General features: G+C 30.9%; 1 protein-coding gene across 1 annotated transcript; it reads right to left on the minus strand.

The window, feature by feature from the left end:
* Positions 1-3,082: 3,082 nt before the first annotated feature.
* On the minus strand, positions 3,083-4,929 carry LOC133792602 (2-oxoglutarate-dependent dioxygenase 19-like). The gene is made up of 4 exons (XM_062230511.1): positions 4,666-4,929; positions 4,081-4,325; positions 3,675-4,005; positions 3,083-3,569 (listed from the first exon to the last, which is right to left on the minus strand). Exons 1-4 carry the CDS (start codon positions 4,927-4,929, stop codon positions 3,318-3,320), a joined length of 1,092 nt encoding a protein of 363 aa, XP_062086495.1. The 3' UTR covers positions 3,083-3,317.
* Positions 4,930-20,779: the final 15,850 nt, after the last annotated feature.

Here is a 20,779-nt window from a genome sequence, read left to right on the forward strand (position 1 = left end):
GTGGGGAGGGTGGGTGGTCGAAGATGATGGTGGAGATGGTGAGGCAGACCAGTGGAGGACAAGGGAGGTGGCGGCTAGGGCAAAATGAAAGAGAAGAAAGATGGGAGAAAGAGAACCGTGCGGCTGGGTTTGGAGAGAGAAAGGTTTTGTGTGGCTAGGGTTTGAGAGAGAGAAGAGTGGAATGCTAATTTACAATAGTACTCCTATTTGGCTGATGTGCTTTGGATTTAAATTTAGCTTCTATATTTTAGTTAGCTACTAATTGTGTTTCTCATATTTTAATTTTTTCTTTAATAAATTTTCTCATACAAATTAAGAAAAGTATAATTCCAATATTTTTGCACATTGATGGTATAAAAGCCATATTTTAAAAAAATTTCCTAATTAAAAACTCAAGAGCTAAACTATATATAGCTTAAAAAATGTGGTAAAACAACTGTGTTTTGAAGAGTTATCAAGTGCATGTGCTAGGAAGGAAGATGTTGATGACATAGTAGGAAGATTTAATTACGCTAATGGCTTAAATGTCAATGTTGTTAATTCTCCTTACTTTAGGGAAATGGCACAAGACATTGAAAGTAATGGACCCAGTTATGAACCTCAGTCGATAGATGAATTATCTAATTCTTTTCTAAGTAAAGAGAAGAGGAGAATTGAAAAACATGTAGCACTAATTAAGGAGTCATGGCATCACATTGGATGCACAATAATAATTATGAATACAACACATACAATCATTGAACTATATCGAGCTCTATCAATTATTGTCTTCTACCTTTTGAACAAACATATGTTAGGAATGAGTTTCCTAATATACAGCAGAATGGTGGTGGGTTGGCCTAGTGTACAACAAATTTTTTTTGTAACATAATAAAACTACATTTAAATATGTGGATCCATTAATATACATACATTAATCATAAGTAAGAAAATATAAAACATTTCTCTTGATGCCTATCAAGTGTCCTTGCCATCTTTTCGTAATCTGAACGAACTTCCTATCCAAGCTACTCCCAGGTACTCACACCAAGATCTTCCACAATGTTCGCTACACCTCAAGAAGTGTGTGGGCACTTAGAGAATAAATGATAGTTAATTTGTGATTCTACTTGATGTACTCAACACATGAGATCAAGAGAATAAAGCCTGAAATTGGTTCTCTATCTTTTTCAGGGAGAGATAGAGAAGTATGGTTCTATTTTCACAGAGCGAATAAGTGAGTATCTTGAATCTCTTTTATTTTCTGATAAATCTTACTTAAAAAAAAAATATTCAAATTTAAAAAATAAATTTGTAAACAATTTACAATTTATCTTTTAATTAATTAATTAATTATCTCATTAATGAAAATATCTAAAAACTCATTTTTGAATTATCCATTAATTAATTTATTAATTAAATAAATAAATAAAATTGAAAAATCTATCCCCGAAAATTATGCAGAACACGCCACACTGTGTGTGGTCATGCACCACCCTATATTTTAGGGACATTTGATTTTTTTATTTTTATTTAATTATTTATTCAAATGTCAAATAAAAATCCAACAACATCATAGTTAATTCAAATTTAAATTAAATATCTTTTTAACAAATTATAATTAATTATTTGAATAAATATCAATCTTTTAAATTCAAATCCAATTTGAACTTATCATATTATTATCTCCCACTCAAACAAATATATTTAATTAATTCTACCAATTAACTAAAACCAATAATTTCAAAAAAAAAATATTTAATTTATTATAATTTTGAAAATTATAATTAATTAATTATTTAATATCATTTCGAAAAATTACATAATAATTAAATATTAATTAATTTTTTTAATTACAACTAATTTATAATTAATTAATTAATCACTATTATCATATAATTGCATATTTGGCTCGAATAACAAATTTCTTCTTAAATATGTCTTTAAACTATTTTTCCCTTTATATCAACTCTTGCCTTGAATATTGTTGATAGAGCCGCTGTGGGGTCCTATAGACTTATAATTCCAGGCTCCAATAAATTTGAGATTATTAATTAAATTCTTTAATTAAATAATCTTAATTTATTAAATAATAATAATGTCTACTTTCATAAAAGGGTAGGTAACCATTTGGTACCCTCTATTTTTGTATAGTATCATTTTGGTATCATGTATTTACAATAATGCCCATTTTGTACCATATATTTTGAAATCGTACATATTTGGTACCATAAACTCAAATGTAATTGATGAAATTTTGTCAATTTAGTCAAACTACTCTCAATTATATGTGTTCCAAATTTAAATTTATTTATTTAATTACATAAAACTGATGGAAATTTAGTTATATGGATAAAATTTTAATTATCGAATCTGAGTCTAAGTATCAAATTTGTATGATTTCAAACTACACAATACTAAATGAGTATTATTGAAAAAAAAAGATACCAAAATATATTTTGCAAAAACACATATTAATATAATTGAGATGAGCTAAAAGTACAAATGAATAAACTCCCTTCATACAAAATAATGATGAGCTAAAAGTACTACTTTTTTGTCTTAGCAATTCAAATTTCATAAAAAATTATTAATGTCTCTATTTTCTCATAAAGATATTGAATGGATGCTATTAGTACTCGCCAACAATGTTACTAGTTGACTCTAAATAGAATAATATTACTAGTTGTTCTTATATATAATTAAATCTCAGCTTTGATTGAATTAATTTTAAAATTGCCATAGTATTTTTTTAATTGTTTTAAGTTTTTTTACTTTCACCGCAAAAAATCTTGGTATTTAATCACAAGTAAACACACGATTTTAAGTACATTTAACACCACAAAAACTAAGACTTAAGAGTTGGTAACTACAAAATGCAATAAAAAGTAAAGTTTTGTTACTTTTAAAGCTCGATCGAATGAATTAGCTGAATAGAGAAATCCTTTACTTATATAGAGAGAGGTAACCTTACATAATAAGAAACAACCAAAACAGAAAAGCTAAAAATGAGAGAGTTTACAAAGCAGAACAACCAACTGAAACAATAGCTAACTAAACTAACTGATGTCTTAACATTTTAGCCGCAAATTTTCCATTATTATAACACACAAGACTTATAATATTACATAATACAACTCACTCTAGCATGGTCATGAATCAAGAATCATGTCCACTCTTATTACATCAAATAAATTACTATATATTTCTAACAGACAACCATGCATTCATGATTATTTTTCAGAACAAGAAAAGCATAAAAATATATGTATATATAGAACCAATTAAGGTAATAAAGATGGAAGTAGTGATCATGGATGAAGTGGGTTGAATTATGATTATGATTCCAATCTTATTATGTCGAGAGTGGGTTTGAGGAAAGAGTGGGAGGTTCGTTGAAGTTGCAAGTATTCATTGTATGGAATCCCTGGATAAGCCGGGGCTTGGCCCAATGCTTCTAAAAGCTCTGGTATTGGTACGACCTTGGCGTTCACTGCTGGTCCATGTGCTGACACTATTGATATTCTTGTGCTTTTGTTATTCACCACTGCTCTATGTGTCACACTCTTGTACAGGTCATTGGTAAGGATCTGTATAGAGTCACATCATAATAAATCATCAACGTTAACATACATGTATAAAATTTAATAGGGGGGCGCCTAGCTAGCTAGGTACATATATATATATATATATACCTGCATTTGTTCACCAAGGTCAACAATAATGGTGTTAGGCATGGCTTTCCATTGAACCCATTTTCCTGATTTGTGAAGGAATTGAAGTCCTCCGACGTCGTTTTGGACAAGAAGATTCACAAGGCCTGGATCAGTGTGAGGTGGGAGTCCAATAACCTGGTCAGGGTCTGGACAAGTTGGATAATAGTTTGAAGCCAACACATCACATCCTTCATCCCAATTCGTTGCCTTCTCTAAGCAATTTGGTTCCAACCCTAATGCCTCAGACATTGCTCTCATTAACACTCCACATATTTCTCTTGTTCTTTTACAATATTCTTCTGCCACCTCACTGAAATTAATTAATTAATTAATAATAATAAATAAGTGACTAATAAGTTAATTAATTAATTAATAGTAGTAGTACCTGAAACCAAGTGGTTTGTAAGGGGAATTGAATTGAGGATGAACATAGAGCTTCAAAAATTGCCTCCAAAAAAGGAATTTCTTGCCAACTGTATTGCAATTGAAATTGGTTCCCCAATTGATAGGGTCCAACACGTCTCTAGACCCTTGGAACTCTTTCTTCTCCTCTTCGCTCATGTTGAAAAAACCCTCACATGCTTCCATCATTTTCTTCATTACAGTCTCCGAAATTCCATGATTTATCAACTGAACCATCATCATCATCATAATAGAAACAACATCATACATATATATATATATATTATATATATATGTGAGTGTGTATATATACGTGGAGATTCTACTGTAGGGCTTCAAAAAGAGCCCTACCAGTAGGACTCGTATATTTCCGACTCGTAAATAATTTTCAGCAATACTTATTTTATGAATATATATTTTGTAGTTATTTAGAGTATTCATAAATTTTTAAAAAAATAATTTGCAGTGCTTAAAACTAGATTCAAAATAGATTATTGCATGCGTGTCTAAATAAATTTATATGAATTAGCATGTGTACGTGTGTGTGTGTATATATATATATATTTACCTGGAAGTAACCCCATTCCTGACATGCCTTGTGGAGGTCATGGAGGATTTTGGAGCGTTGATGAAGGTCAGGAGAGGTGAGAAGGGAGATATCAATGGTGGGGATTGAATACTCAGAGTCATCAGAGTCCACTACTTCTTCATCACTCGGTTTCACCGCAAACTCATATTTCGATGTCAATGAAGAAGAAACTGTAGTATCTAACCAATCATCGCTCACTACTTTCACACTCATAATCGACACATCATGATCTGTTGCAGCCATGGATATTGAACAAACTTAATATATAGAGAAATAGAATGTGTATATATATATATATATATGATTAGCTTTAGTTTAGTTATGAAGAGCTTAAGCATTTACGTTTCATTTATAGGCAACTAATACATAATATTTTATTTATGATCATCTACGCCAGTACTTGATTTTTTTTTTTTAATTTAATATTGTCTATATAATTTTAGATTTATTTTTACTTTTGTGTACATCAAAATTAATTTTTTAATTTTGTCAAAACAATATATTTTTTCAACATATACATGTGTGTACACATAATTTTAAATAGTAAAAGTCTATTTCTTAAATAACACACAAATGATATTATTAAAAAATTGGTAACTAATGATTTTAGTTTTAATATTGTTGATGATTATTAAAAAAAATGAATAATAAAGTATAATGATTGATAGAAAAAGAAGTTTGTTCACATGTTACTAGAATTAAGTATTGTCAATGATAAAATTTAAAAATTGTGACCATTTGGTCGTATAGGGACAAATTAATAAAATAATATGCACGATTATCATTATGATATAATATGTAATGTGCATGATCATCATGTTAATTATAATCAACTTAATTATGATACCATTATAACGTAGTTGGTATAAAATCATATTATAGCTGTTTTGTTGTTGGCTAATTTTTCCTTTTTTTTTTTTTGACTATGGACTATTTTAGTACATTCACAATTATTAGGGATATAAATGGTGCAAGACAGGAATATATTTTTATTTAATGCTATAATTTCCTTTATTATTTTTTGTACTATTATTCACAATTTAATTTATGATGGAGCAGTTTGGGGAATTCTTATTGGGTGATGGATTCCCCACTTGCAATCATCATTTTGTATACTATAAATAATCTCACTTCAGCCAAGATTTAATGAGTAGATAAATCAATACACAACTCATCAAAGAATTACATCAAAAGTCATTATATTTATATTCTTGATCCGTAGATAATTTTCTTCGTGATTCTTTTTATGATCGTGTATTTTATAGTTATTTAGAGCATCTCGCAAATTTTAAGAAAATTTCGAATAATTTACAGTACTGAAAACTAAATTCAAAATAAATTTTTGCATGCGTGAGTAATATTTTTATGGGCGTAGAAAACAACATGTGGAAACATCATATATATATATATGTGAGTGTGTATATATATGGGGAGATTCTACTATACGATCTTCAAAAAGAGCTCCACCAGTAGAACTCATGTGTATTCCCGTTCCGTGAATAGGTTTTGGCACGTTTTTTTTTTAAATCGTGTATTTTGTAGTTAGATAGGGCATCCTACCTACAATGCTGAAAACTAGGTTCAAAACAGATTATTGCATGTATCACTAATTTTTTTACCCGTGCAAAACAACATATTTGAATTTAATGTTCAGTATTAAAAATTATTTGAAATTTTCTAAAAATTTGCTGATGTTTAAATAACTACCAAAATATACGGTCATATAAAACAAAATTACGTCGAAATCTATTCACAGTTAGAAAATACACAAAAACCTCATCGATAAGACTCCCTCTTTAAGTCCATACAATAGAATAATAGCTCGAAGAAAACAGAATGCACTAAATAAGTTTATATTAATTAGCATGCATGTGTACGTATATATATATATATATATACATATTTACCTGGAAGAAACCCCAGTCCTGACATGCCTTGCGGAGGTCATGGAGGATTTTGGAGCGTTGATGAAGGTCAGCAGAGGTGAGAAGGGAGATATCAATGGTGGGGATTGAATACTCAAGAGTCATCAGAGTCCACTACTACTTCTTCATCACTCGGTTTCACCGCAAACTCATATTTCGATTTCACGACTCTGCTATTATTATTATTGTTTGATCAATCAACACTCACTACTCCACTTGTAGCCATAATTATTAGTTTACCTTCATTTATAGATATATGCCCCCTGACTTTTCTTTTAATGTAAATTTTATATTTTATATTATTTTGTAGAAATTTATACTTTTAGGCTGCTTTGGTGAGTTTTTTATTAGTTGATTTTTATGTACGCTGTCTATATTTTTTTCTAAGAAAAACAGTTGGATTATTCAATTATTATACATTTTTTTTACTAATACATATACTTTGTCTAGTTAAATTGTGCAATATTTTAATTTTTCCACCCGGGTGAAAAGATTTCTGACTCGGCCAATTTTATTTTTACATTTTATATAGCAAAAATATTTTCTCAATTTTGTCAAATATATATACACGGAAATATCATTATGGTGTTGGTAGGGTTTTGTCAACACTGAAGTTGATAAAAGTTAATTTTAGCATGTGGATAGTTATAAATTATAATTTTTCACTATCAAAATGAATATTGTGGTCATTTAGAATATCCCACAAAGTTTTAAAATATTTTGAATAATTTTGGTGCCGAAAATAATGTTCAAACAGTCGAACTTTCTACGCATGCCTGTTTTTGAGTACACGCGTGCAACAAGCTGTTTGAATCTTGTTTTCAACACCATAAATTATTCGAAATTTCTTGAAACTTTGTGTGATATTTTAAATGACTACAATATACACTATAATAATGACAAATTGGAATTTATAAGTATTATTCACATTCCGAAACTAACTTTTATCAACACACCCTAATCATTCTCTAAATATATCGGCGTGGGTTCGTTGGGGGAGACTGGTGGTGGGTTAGTTTGGTCACTATTTCTGAGATGGTTTTTTGTATTTCTTTCGTTTTTTTACTGCTTTGTATTTGTCTGGTTTTTTGTATTTGATTATTTTATATGGTTTTATTTGGGCAACGGGCAATGTACAATTAATCTATATATATATATAAATATATTTGATTAAGTTTGTTATTGTTGGCATCATTTTGACTAATCATTATTTTTCTATTTGTTGTTTAGCTTGGCTTTTCATTATGCCACTTTGTTATTAATAATAATTATATATTATTCGTTACTTGACTTTGTTGTAATTAAGAACCTTTTTTATTTTCTTGTAGCATTTATGGCACTAAAAAACATTACAAGTATTTATTATGATGTCTACCAAATTTTTTTAACACAAACTTTATAAATGTAGATGGAGATGGATGGTGATAACTGTGTAGACTTAAATTTGTTGTTTTTGTTTATTGTCTTTCTGTAGGCTTTGGAACTTGCTTAAATATTCTTACCGGTGTTGAAGAGTTCGTTGTTTGCTGATTTTTTTTAGACTTAAGCAATTGTTAAATGGATCATAACATTTTACTTGAATTTTGCTTATTTTGTTGCTAGAGGTTTAAATTTAAAATAATGTTTCATTTCATTATTTAGGTAATTTATTGATTTGGATGGGTTACTAGAAAAAAATAATTATTTAAGTGAAAAAAATAAATAATATTTAATATTAAGAAAATAATTGTACCAAATGACCGATCCAATCCGTACTTATGCGGATTGGATACGAGAGCTTGTTCGGATTGGATTGGATCCAAAATATAAAATTTGTACTTAGTGTAAATTGGATTGGATAAGAGCAAATTAGTACATATTAGATTGGATGAACAACCCTAGTCACTATGATAAATAAAATCATGTAGTTTTTTTTTTGTTTGACAATTATTTGAGGGCTGAGTACTTTAGTCCATTACAAATTAATTTAATTACTTTTCACCTTGACTCGTTGAAAGTACAAAAACAATAAAACTAGTGTCCGAATTTGACTAATTGATCATTTGAATATATAAAGAACTACTGTCAATAAAGACCAACGGAATTGGAAAGAAGATGGAAAAATAATAATAATAATAATAATAATAAATACGGAAAACAAGGGAAATTAATTAGACGAAATAAATGAAAGAGACAAGAAGCTGGACCAACCAAATTTAAAAGATTGGAGAATGATTATATATATAAATTAACAAAAAGAGGTTTCTACATTTTTGTATCTTGTGTTTTGTCCCATTATTTTTATTTAGATCCTGTATTTTTACAAATTTTATTTTAGACCCTATGTTTTGTAAAATAGTTCAAATATAGACTCCTAAACTCAATTTTAAATGAAGACAAAATTGAATATAACAACACAGTTGTTAGGCAAAATGATTTTGTTTTTGTTTTAAATTGTTAGTTTGATGTATTATTTGTAATGTTAGCTCAAAATTTTTTGACCAAAATTGATTTTAGGATTCTATTTGAATCATTTTACAAAACGCAGAATCCAAAAAATCATTTATCTAAATACAGAGTCCGAACAAGTAATTGAATAAAAAATACGGTCTAAAAAGGTATAAAAGAAGAAGTAAGGCAAGGTTTTTTTTTATCCCTAATGATCTATTTCGCTTGGCTAATATCTTTGGTAGTCCTTTCAGATCATAGTGAAGGAATGAGTTAAAGCTCATGCTTGACCAATATCAATGGGTTGGGATCTCTTCTTGGAAGAAAGACGAAGCAGAGATATTTCTATTCATGAAAGAATGAAAAATATAAGAATTCGAGTGACTCACAGCAGAAAATCCAAATTGTTCCAAAATCCAAATTGTTCCAAACCAGATCTCTTCTTGGAAGAATTAGAGCAAGGTTAAACACATACAAATATTATACATATTTACCCGCAATAATGTATAATCAATTTCTATTTAAAAAATGTGTGATTAATATTATTCATTAATAAATAATTGTGATTAAATTTATTAAAACAATAAATTATTATTTAAAATATAATTAGGTTATAAAAATTAATTTAGTAGAAAATTTTGTTAAATATATAGTTTATTATAAGATTTTCTTTTTAGTTATAGTTTTTGGAATAAATAAATAAATCAGATTATTAGTATGTTATCTTTTAGTAGTTTGAAAAATGATATCATGTTTAAAAATAATATTATTAATGTTGCTTAATGTATTATATGTTATTAGATTTAATTACTATTTTAATCTAGATTTAATTAATTAGGTTTTAAAAAAAATTGAATATGCTATATTTAATGTTTGATATACGATATTAAAGTGCATAAATCAATTGTTAAGTATAGATGTTAAAATTGATGAAGAAGATAAAACTATTATTTTTTTGGCCTCTCTATCAAAATTATATGAGACGTTCGTGACTACACTTTTAGTTGGAAATAATACTTTAATTGTAGATGAGGTGTCAACTGCTCTTTTGGAGACAGAGTATTAAGCAACCAAGTAGTTTGTCTCATAGTGATCAAGCTCTTGTGACAAGGTAAGAATTAAATCGTGGTAGGAGTCATTCAAGAGGAAGGTATAATGACATAATAGATAATCGCAGCCAATCACGTTCTTGGAGAGAAGTAGAACGTTATTATTGTCACGAAAAGGGGGACATGTGAGGCAGAATTATGAGTAATTGACCAAGCATCTTGAGGCAATGAAAAATCAAGAATGCAAAGAGACTTGAGATTCCACTAATGTTGTTGGCGCAGGTTTTGAAAGTGATGGTGGCGTTCTTTCTGTCATATGGCTGATGAATTTTTTTTTTTGACTCGTGGATTTAAGATTCTGGTTGTTCGTTCTACATGTGTTCATATAAGGAGTGTTTTGATACTTATAAGGGCATATGATGGTTGTATTGTTTTGATGGATAATATTCTAGCTCTAAAGTTGTTAGAATGGGAACTGTTAAGGTGAAGATGTTTGGTGGTGTTGTGAGAACATTGACTGATGTAAGACATATGTTCCTATGTTAAGGACGAGCTTAATCTCTCTAGAAGCCTTGGGCACTCTAGGTTTTGACTATTATATAAAAGATGGTGTAATGACTATTAAGAAATGTGATTTGGTAGTCATGAGGTTGAAAAGAAGCAAAATTGTATAAACTAGTTGGAAAGACTATTTTAGGTGGAGCTGTGATGGTAGAGCCAAGTCATAAAATGTCACCATCTAGTGTTGTAAGAGTGAAAGAATGCAAGGTGGTGAAGACTCCAACTGTTGTCAAAGGTTGTTTGAAGGAAGAGGACATCAACACTCATAAGAGAAGTGAGTCATTGAAGAATGGAAGACAAGAACTCAAGTGATGTTCAGTGAGAGTTTGAACTCAATGCATGTTTACTCTTATTGATGGTTTGACTTGTCAGTTAATAGTATTTGAGTCAAGGTAGAGATTGTTGAGTATTTACTCAAATTAATTATGGTTTTTATTTATAGTATTTTTAATTTGGGTAATTAATAATTTGTGTAAAAAGAGTGTCTTGTTGGTAAAGTTGTCTTATTGGCCAAGTTTTAGATTGTCTTGGCGCCCAAGTTTTGTAACTCTATAAATATATTACTTGTGTATGAATTTGAGTGGGGTTTTTTTTGGAAGAGAAGTGAGAGTGAGTTTGAAGTGTAGAGAGTCTTAGAGTAAGTTTGAAGAGTGAAAAAAAAATGGTGGATTAGGTTTTTGGTAGAGAGATTGAGAGAGTTTGAGTGTGTAATATTGAAGTTTGAAGTGAAATAGATCTCTCTTTGCGGGTTTGATGATATTACCAAACCGGGTAAATTTCTTTGCTTATTTATTGTTTCTACTCCGATTGAGAAGTTTGTCTCTTTTTTCCCAACAAGTATTATATTATTACGTACTAAAATTTATATATGAAATTAATTTGTCTAACATTTTATAAATTTCTAATTATACTCGGGCTGATTTTGGGCTAAGGGTGAGTCAGGCCTTCGCAAGTCCTCTTGCTCATAAAATTTTAAGATGAGATTTTTTTCATATTTATGGATTTCTTAAGGTTATTTTACAAAAATATGGATATTTAATTTTTTTTTTATGGTTTTTTTTATTTGGAAATTCATATTTATGGGATTTTATTTCCCATAATTTTGAAAAAATATATAATTATGCCACATTTTTTATTATAGTTATGTTTTCTTTGATTTTAAAGGTAATTTTATTTATTTTTTCTTTCATTTTTTTATTATTTTTCAGTTTTTTTCTTTCTATTTTTCCTTACTTATTTTTCCTTTTTTCATTTTTCTCTACCAATTTTTTCCTTCATCTTTTTTATTTCTTTCCATTTTCCATTATTTTTCTTCTTCTTCTTCTTTTTTTTCAATTTTTTTCATTTATCTATTTTTTTTCTTTCATTTGTGTTTTTTTGTTCATATTTTTTCAGTTTTTTTTTTTTCCTTCTATTTTTTTTATTGATTTTTGTATTTATTATTTTCTCCTTCCATTTTTTTCCTTTTTCACACATGAGCTTTTTTTTCATTTTTTTCTACCAATTTTTTCCTTCATCTTTTTTTTTTCTTTCCTTTTTTCCATTATTTTTCTTCTTCTTCTTTACATTTTTATTGATTCATTTGTTTTTTTTTCTTTTTTTTTTCCTTCATCATTTTTTTTTCTTTTCATGTTTTTTTTACTTTTCTTTCTTTTGTTTTTTCCTTCCATTTTTTTTGTTTTTTGTACTTATTGTTTTCTCCTTCCTTTTTTTTCACACATATATTTAACATTACATATTATTTTAAAATTTTATTATTTATTATCTTTTATTATTGTAATTGTTTTTATTATAGTTTTTTCCACTTTATGTTAAAAAAATCAAATCAATTCTTTCAGCATTTTTTTAATGTAACCCTTATAGGAACATCCAAATTTGGAAAGAAACGCAATAAAATTTTTGAAATGTGAGTGAGTAACCAATTATCTTGATGGGAACATTCAAATCTAGAAAAAAAGTTATATGAAAATGTTAATGGGTAACTAATTATCCTAGTGGGAATATCCAAATTTGGAGAAGAATATATATATATATATATATATGAAAACTTGAATGAGTAACTAGTAACCCTGATAGGAACATCCAAATTCGGAAAGAAAAAAAATACATATGAAAATGCGAATGAGTAACCACAGTTACTCTTATGGGAACATTCAAATCTGAAGAGAATTTTTTTTATGAAAATGAGAATGGGTAACCAATTAACCTAGTGGGAACATCCAAATTTGGAAGAAAAAAAATTTAGATATGAAAACTTGAATGGGTAACCAGTAACCCTGATAGGAATATCCAAATTTGGAAAGAAAAAAATATATATATATAAAACATGAATGGGCAACTAGTTATCCTAATATAAACATTCAAATTTGAAAAAAAAAAAAATGAAAACGTGAATAAGTATCTGGTTACACTGATGAGAACATCCAAATTTGAAAGAAAAAAAATCATATAAGAAAACGTGATTGTTATTAGTTACTTAACCCAAACAAAGAAAAAAATAATCATTATCTTTAAAAAAATAAGTTAGAACAAAAAATTGATTTGATTTTTTTTTATGTATAGTAAAAAAATAAGTACAATAATAAAAAATTAAATAAATAATAAAATATTTTGAGTTGAAGGAGATGCGACTTAATAAGAAGTTTTCTCCCTAAAAAGTTTGACGAAAAAGGAGGAGAAATAAGATCTCAAGGAGAAGAGAAGTTAAAGAGAAAATATCTAAAAATAGTTTAGTTAAAATGTATTTGTAATTTTAAATTGCAACATTAAATTATGAAAAATAAACATTAAACAATATAAAAACAATAAAAGAGATTAAGTTCTCTTTTTAAAATACTAAGTTAATATTGTATAATAAAACTAATATAAAAATAATCAAATGAAAAACACTTAAATGACTAAAATAATTTCATAGTTTAAATAAACTTAATTAAGAGTAAAACTATGACATAAACTAATTTTTATAAAAAAAAATATATGGGAAACTAAATCTATAAAATTGAATTTAAAAAAAAAACCATAAAATAAGTTTTTTTGAAAAAAAAAACCATTTTTTTAAAACTTGTTAAAAAAAACCCATAAAAAATGTAATTTCCTCTTTTAAATTATGAAGAACCCATAAACCGGCCATCCTTTTATTTTTATTTGTTTTACTGCTTGCATGACCAAATATTCCATGTATCAAATGTGTTAATTTTGTTCTTCTATATTGAAAAATTCTAAGTGTCTCTATTGAATTGTTTAGCGAAGCTCAGTTGGCTTCATTGATTGGAGTTTCGTAAAAGGTTCAAGTCCTTTTAATAATAAGTTGTTTTTATTTTTGAAAAAGGTTTTAAAATTCAGTGATAACAAAACAGTTGGACTGTGAAAAAAAATATTTTGTGACATGCATTTAGCAAAGTTCTTTCTTACTTTATCTTTTATTAAAGAAATTGTCCAAACAATATTACATATATATCCAAATAATTTTTTCTTTGGTTTAGCTTACATTTTCTTTAATTTTTTCATTTTTTTGTGAGGATTTATTTACTTTAAATTTTATTTGCTATAAAATCTTTAATCAAACAATATATTTATGACCTTGTGAGAAAAACTACACATACACTTTAGTCAAGATATAGCATAATTATTGCCACAAAAAAAAAAAAGATATAGCACAATTATTATAATCAGTTAAACGAAATTTCTTCCTTTACTTGTCAAAAGTATGAAATAATAATATTAGTTCCACATTTGACTGATTCATTTGAATAGAGAACTACAGTCAGTAAAAACCAACTGATATTGGAAAGAAAAAAAATAGAGAGAGAAAAAGGGAAAGACCAAACAAAAGAAAGAGGCAAGAAGACCAAACAAAATTTTATATTAATATGTATTCGCTACACAGTTCATCAAATTATTATTATTTACGTGGAAACTTATACATGTTTAGTGCATAAATATATCATGTGACGTAGATTCCCTAGGATACTATAGCTAGGTCGACATATAATACACCCTTTAATTAATATATACATAAAGAATTAATTGTAACGGGCAGGGTTAAAATCTCTGTCAAAAGGAATAAATATTTTAGTCAAATCGATAAATTGTACATGAGATCCCATAATAATGTTTAAAAAGTTGTTTATAGTTCAAAATATTCATTACAATTCAAAAGTTATAATTCGTCGACCTAAGCGGCAAAAGTAGGGTTTAACCCTAGTTCTTGTGAGAAACCTTGGCCATGGTGGTCAAGCGGCCGCATATGTACACGTCTCCACCTAAGCTCTCCACCCTTGGCTCGGTAAGTTTTTCTTTTCATTTACCTGCACCACATAGCACCCATGAGCCAAGGCTCAGCAAGAAAACTTATTACTACATGCATACAAGTACCAATAAATGATTATGGAATCATTATGGGGCCCGTAGCCCTAATCAGAAGAACATGGAGTCAACCTAGGGTCCTTTGCCCTGAATAGATGACCATGGAGTCATCATGGGGTCCTTTTCCCTAACCATGTCACCCTAGGCCTTTCGCCCTAGCTCTGAGTATCTAGCCATAGAACTAGTCAAGCACTTTAGTTTTATATGACAATGGGGTCGGACGAGCGTGTAATGCTCTATTGATTAGATCTAATTATATCGACCAGCGCTCGGCGCACTATTGCCGCTCTTGACTCCTAAGTCAATGCTTTACGACCAGTGCTCAGCACTATTGCCGTTCTTGACATATAAGTCAGTGCTTTACGACCAGCGCTCAACGCTATTGTCGTCCTTGACTAATAAGTCAATGCATTTCTCAAGTAAATAATGCAACCAATCATTCATAATGCAATAGATATCCATATATAGAACACTCAACATGCTTCATCAATAATCTTGTATGTCACATAATGGGTGCAGTTTTCTTACCTCAGGTTTGAGCGTAAAATAAATTAAGAATGACCCTTGAGCATGATCCTCACCATGAGCCCTTAGCGTTAACCTAATCATAACCAAATATGAAATCCCATCAATAATGAGTAAATAAATGTTTCCGGACCAAGTCCTAGTTTCCGGGACCTCGAATTCTACCAAACTAGGAGTAGATTCAATCCCGAGTCTTAAGGTTTGAAATCCTGCCATTAAAACGGGACATGGTGACCCATAAGGTTGCCAATAAGTCTCGTGAACAATGTCTCAAAATCACCAACTACTTTGTAGGTTTCCTCCTTCAGATCAAATTGTAGAGCCAACGGACCTTTATTGTCATTGACGAGTTGCTGCAAATTTTTGGATCAAGACTGACCTCTTCTTTTTGTGGCAGCCGCTGCATATGTTAATTAAACAATACAATTAAATTGAATAAAATAATAACAATTTGTCATTTATTGATAAAAGATAGACTAATTATAGTATATTACCTATCTCACAGGAAATAGGAATTTGCATGGGATATGGAGGAGGATGATCCACTCCATCACTGCCATGAAAATGAGCAACAGTAGCAGACATATCTTTGTAGTTTAAATAATTATTAGCTTAAATTCAGTTGTAGTTGGAGGTTAATTACATAACTTAAATAATTTCGGTAATGCAGTTGAAACTATTGAAAAACAAACATTATTGAGAAAAGTCATATATTGATTGAAAAGTCTTGGAATTAAAACATACAAATATGAATATGCATAATAAAATATTATTCCTCATCAATGTCGATTCCTACATTATCATCTGTACTTTCTAAATCATCTTCACTATTTTCGTTATCATTATCGTCATTGATGAAATCATCATCCACATCTGGAACAGATCGAGACGTTTCCCAAATTATGCTGGTGTGACCAGGTTGATCCAAATGCATAATCTCCAAGTCTCCTAATTCCACAGTGAGTACAAAATTTGATGAAGTGCTATCATGCATGACATCAACCTCATTATCATCATCGATACTTGGATGATCCCAGTTCTTTTGATGATTGACTTCTTCTACTACCTTCCAATTTTTGTTTCTTGAAGGATCTTCCAAGTAGAAAACTTGTTTTGCTTGAGTGGCGAGAATAAACTGATCGTTCTTGTACCATTCAGAATTAATAATGATACTAGTGATGTTATTCTCAGTCACATTTCGACCCTTGCTTGCATCGGTGTTGAACCATTTGCATCAAAACAATACTACCAAGTAACCATGGGAATATCATAAGTCTACAATCTCCTCAAGTTGGCCATAGAAAGTGAAACCATCGGTTCCTGGCATCGAAACTCCACTATTTTGAGTGGTACGTTTTTCATCACGACTATGGACCAAAAACTTCACACTGTTAACAATGCAAGCCGTGTAGGAGTATGCATTCTGATTGGACCCGTTTGCTAAATCAAATAATTCACTAGTACATTCAGTTAACTGTACTTGCTGCAAATGACCCATCTATAGAGTATGACACAAAAAAAGAAAACACAATGAGATGAGTATTAATCGATACGAATTTCATAAGAATTCTACAATTTCGATAATTTACCTTCAATTTAAACCAGATAGGGAAATCTTTTTGAAGATTTATGTTTGAATTTTCTCGAAGGCATTCACTGTATAGCACAATTATGGTAAGATAACATTTTGCCATGAATTAAATTTAATGAATTCGTATATGTGTTGAGCTATTTACTCCATATATGGTTGGATTTTAGGGCAATTGTTGAGTACAAACTACTCCGCTTCTTTCTGATGAAGATAGTCAAGGGATATGATTTTGTTTTTGCTACTTGGACGACATTGTGATTAAAAACTGACAACATTCTTTTAGGAATAACAATATCTGAATTTCTTTCCGGATGATTAAATTTAGTATGTACGCCCTAAAGATATGGCGAACAAAAAGTCAAAGCTTCATCGGCAACATAACCCTCCGCTATAGAACTTTCAAGGCGCACCTAATTCCTGACATAATTTTTCAACTTCTTCATATATCGCTGAAATGGATACATCTACCTCATGTAAACTGGTCCTCCGAGGATAGCTTCTTGCGATAAATGGAGAATTAAATGAATGATTATGTAAAAAAAGATTGGAGGAAAAATTAACTCCAACTTGCACAAAATTTGTATCACTTGATCTTCTGCATTCTCGATGTGCTTAACAACCAATGTACAAGCACAAATTTACTTAAAGAAATTGCAAAGCTCAATGATTGTCTTCGAAATAGACTTATCCAAGTAGCCTCGAACTCCTACCAGCAACAGACGTTGCATAAGAATGTGACAATCATGAGATTTCAACCCAACAATGTTGCCATCATTGTCAGTAACTTTCTTAGAGAAATTTGAACCGAAGCCATCAGGAAGTCTAACTCCTTTTACGAACTGACAAAAAAACTGTCTATCATTTGTTGTGAAAGAATACATAGGATGTGGTTTTATCAACTTCGTACCATCTTCCTTGAGGTGCAGCTCTTCTCGGATACCCCAATTCTTCAAGTCTACTCGTGTGTTGGTGGTGTCTTTAGATTTCTCATTCATAAGAAAAGTACCGAGTAAACTGTCGCAAACATTTTTCTCTACATGCATCACATCTAAATTTTGCTTCAGTTCAAGTTCGAACCAGTAATCAAGTTCAAAGAAAATACTATTTCCACTCCAATTAAGCTCTTTTGGATCTCACTTTCTTTTCACACCCCCGAAACTGACATGTTTACCCGCCAAACGATCTAGAGCATACGCTAATTGTTCGAGTATGTCTTGACTACTGAATTTTCTTGGAGGACGTCCTTTTTCATAATTTCCATCAAACAAACGACTCTTCCTTCACTTATTGGTAGAAGATAGGAATATTGTATGACCAACATAAGCCGTCTTCCCAATTACCCGGCATGAATGAGTGTCTTCATTGCATGATGGACATGGCATATATCATTGGCCACTCTAACCAGAAAAACTACTACGGGCTAGAAAATCATTGATAGTCCATAATAGTGTTGGACGCATTCTGAATACACTGTTCGTTCCAGCGTCTCTGGTTTGAACTCCTTCATCCTACAACTCCTTCAATTCATCTACCACAGGCCTCAAAAAGACATCCATGTCCTTCCCAGGTGATTTCGGACAACTCTGCTTTTGGGAATTCACCTTCCAGAACAAACAACAGTCGTACTTGCAAGCATGAATTGATTGATAACCTAACCCTAACTTCCTCATTTTTTTCTTAGACTCATAGAATGAAGCCGAGGTCTTATTCTCCTCCAGGAATGCAAATTTCATAAACTTCAAAAGTTCATCAAAGAAACTATTTGTCCATTTATTCAAAACCTTCATGTGCATCATCTTCGCCAAGAAGTTCAAGGAAGACAACCATGTACAACCAAGGTATAACTCAGCTTCGACCTCTTGAAACACGTCATCAAATTGATTCTCCGCACTATTGTCACCACCATATGAAATTTCTTCATTTACACCTTCTTCGTTAGTGTCTTGTTCACCAATAACATCATCGATGATGTCAATCATCTCATCAGTCACTAAAGCCCCATTGTCCACTATTGGAGGCATATCAACTTCACCGTGGTAGGTCCACTTCACGTATCGCTGCAGAAACCCATATCTGTGTATGTGAGCCTCCACTACATCCATTTTCTGATTCAGCATAATGACACACTGAACGCATGGGCATCTGACTTCTCCAGTTTCCTGATGAAAGAAATGAAAAAACTCCGTGCCTTCTTGGTTGGGGTTAGACTTGAGGTTAAACAAGTAGTTAACCTCATGAGGAGTTGGCACGGGCCATTTTTTGTGGCTGTAAAGGATATAGAGTGCAGCAAGCAGTCTATACCCATTGGGAGTTATTTAAAAAGGGGCAACTCAGAAATAGTTTGCCACCCCTTGGAAAAATGAATGAAGAGGCAAGGTAGCCCCTATCTCAATGTGGAACCTCGACCAGGCACTGAAGCTGCCTCTGGGCAGGTTCTCCCATTGATCTTGGTTGGGTCGGACTAAGGTCACCCCCGTGAGACCATACTTCCTGATGTAGTTGGCGATCATCTTGATCGTCACTCGGCTCTCAAGTACTAAATACCACTCAACATCTGGTTGAATGGCATGTCGGGGCTGAGCGTGTGTTTGGATGTTGGGGTCAGGAATATTTTCAGCTCGACCACTGGTCGAGGGAATTTCAGCCCGAGGAGCAGGCTGATGTGAAGGATTGGGGGTTTTCTTTTTCTGGGCTTTGGTTTTAGTTCGAGCCATATTTTGAGTAAGGGCAGGTGGAGTGTTTGAAATGACACGAGAAAATGGAATGTCATGTATTAGTGATGATGGTTACTCCTCGTCCTCAAGCAGTTGAGCCAATAAGTCGTCGTCGATAGGTCTTTCTCCTCCCCATAGATCTTGCATGAAAGTTGCGAACAGATAAAGGAGGAGATAAGACGCATATCTTAAAAACTTGTGTTTAAAGTTGGAATAACGTTGCTCGAGTATACGACCAGCAGAATTCTAACAGAAACACTAAGTTCTATGCGAATAGTTTGAAAAACAAATTGAAAAGCGGAAATAAAAAGTTTTTTGGAAAAAGAGCTTTTTCGACTCCGAAGGGGTGGGAAAAACCCAGTTTTTCAACTAGCCTAAAAATCGAATTTTTACTTCGATTTTACGCCCTAAACTTACGATATTGACTATCAATCTGGCTCTTAACTCCTACAGAGCAAAACTACGCTACCCTATCATGCATCAATCGGTATACACACAATCCTCATGCATTTCTACCCAAGAATATGAAAATTTTCAGATCTCAAAACAGGCATGTAACAGTATGCATGGCATGTCAAAGAGCAGGAAAGTTGAAGAAATTTACCTAGATGAAGATTGGAGGTTCTAAAATGAAGCAACTTTGGGCGTGCGAACAGAGGATCTTTAGAACAAGAGACGGATGTTCTTCAAAGTTTATGAGCTCTGGGTTAAGTTCTTGAGGGTTCTTGGCAAGAAAAGGGCAAGTAAAAAGTGAAAAGGTAAATTTGGGGATTATTTATAATGGCTGAAATATGATAAAAAGGGGTAATCATGAGTTACCTTTTTCAAGGTATGGGGGAGTGTAATAGCTGTCAGAAGGGTTACTTGGAAACCGAAAAGGCATGATTGGACGTGATTATGTCACCTTTTTCGAGGAAGCACGAGTGGCTCTGACAG

This window comes from Humulus lupulus, chromosome 7 (genome assembly GCF_963169125.1).
Source record: "Humulus lupulus chromosome 7, drHumLupu1.1, whole genome shotgun sequence".
Classification (NCBI taxonomy): domain Eukaryota; kingdom Viridiplantae; phylum Streptophyta; class Magnoliopsida; order Rosales; family Cannabaceae; genus Humulus; species Humulus lupulus.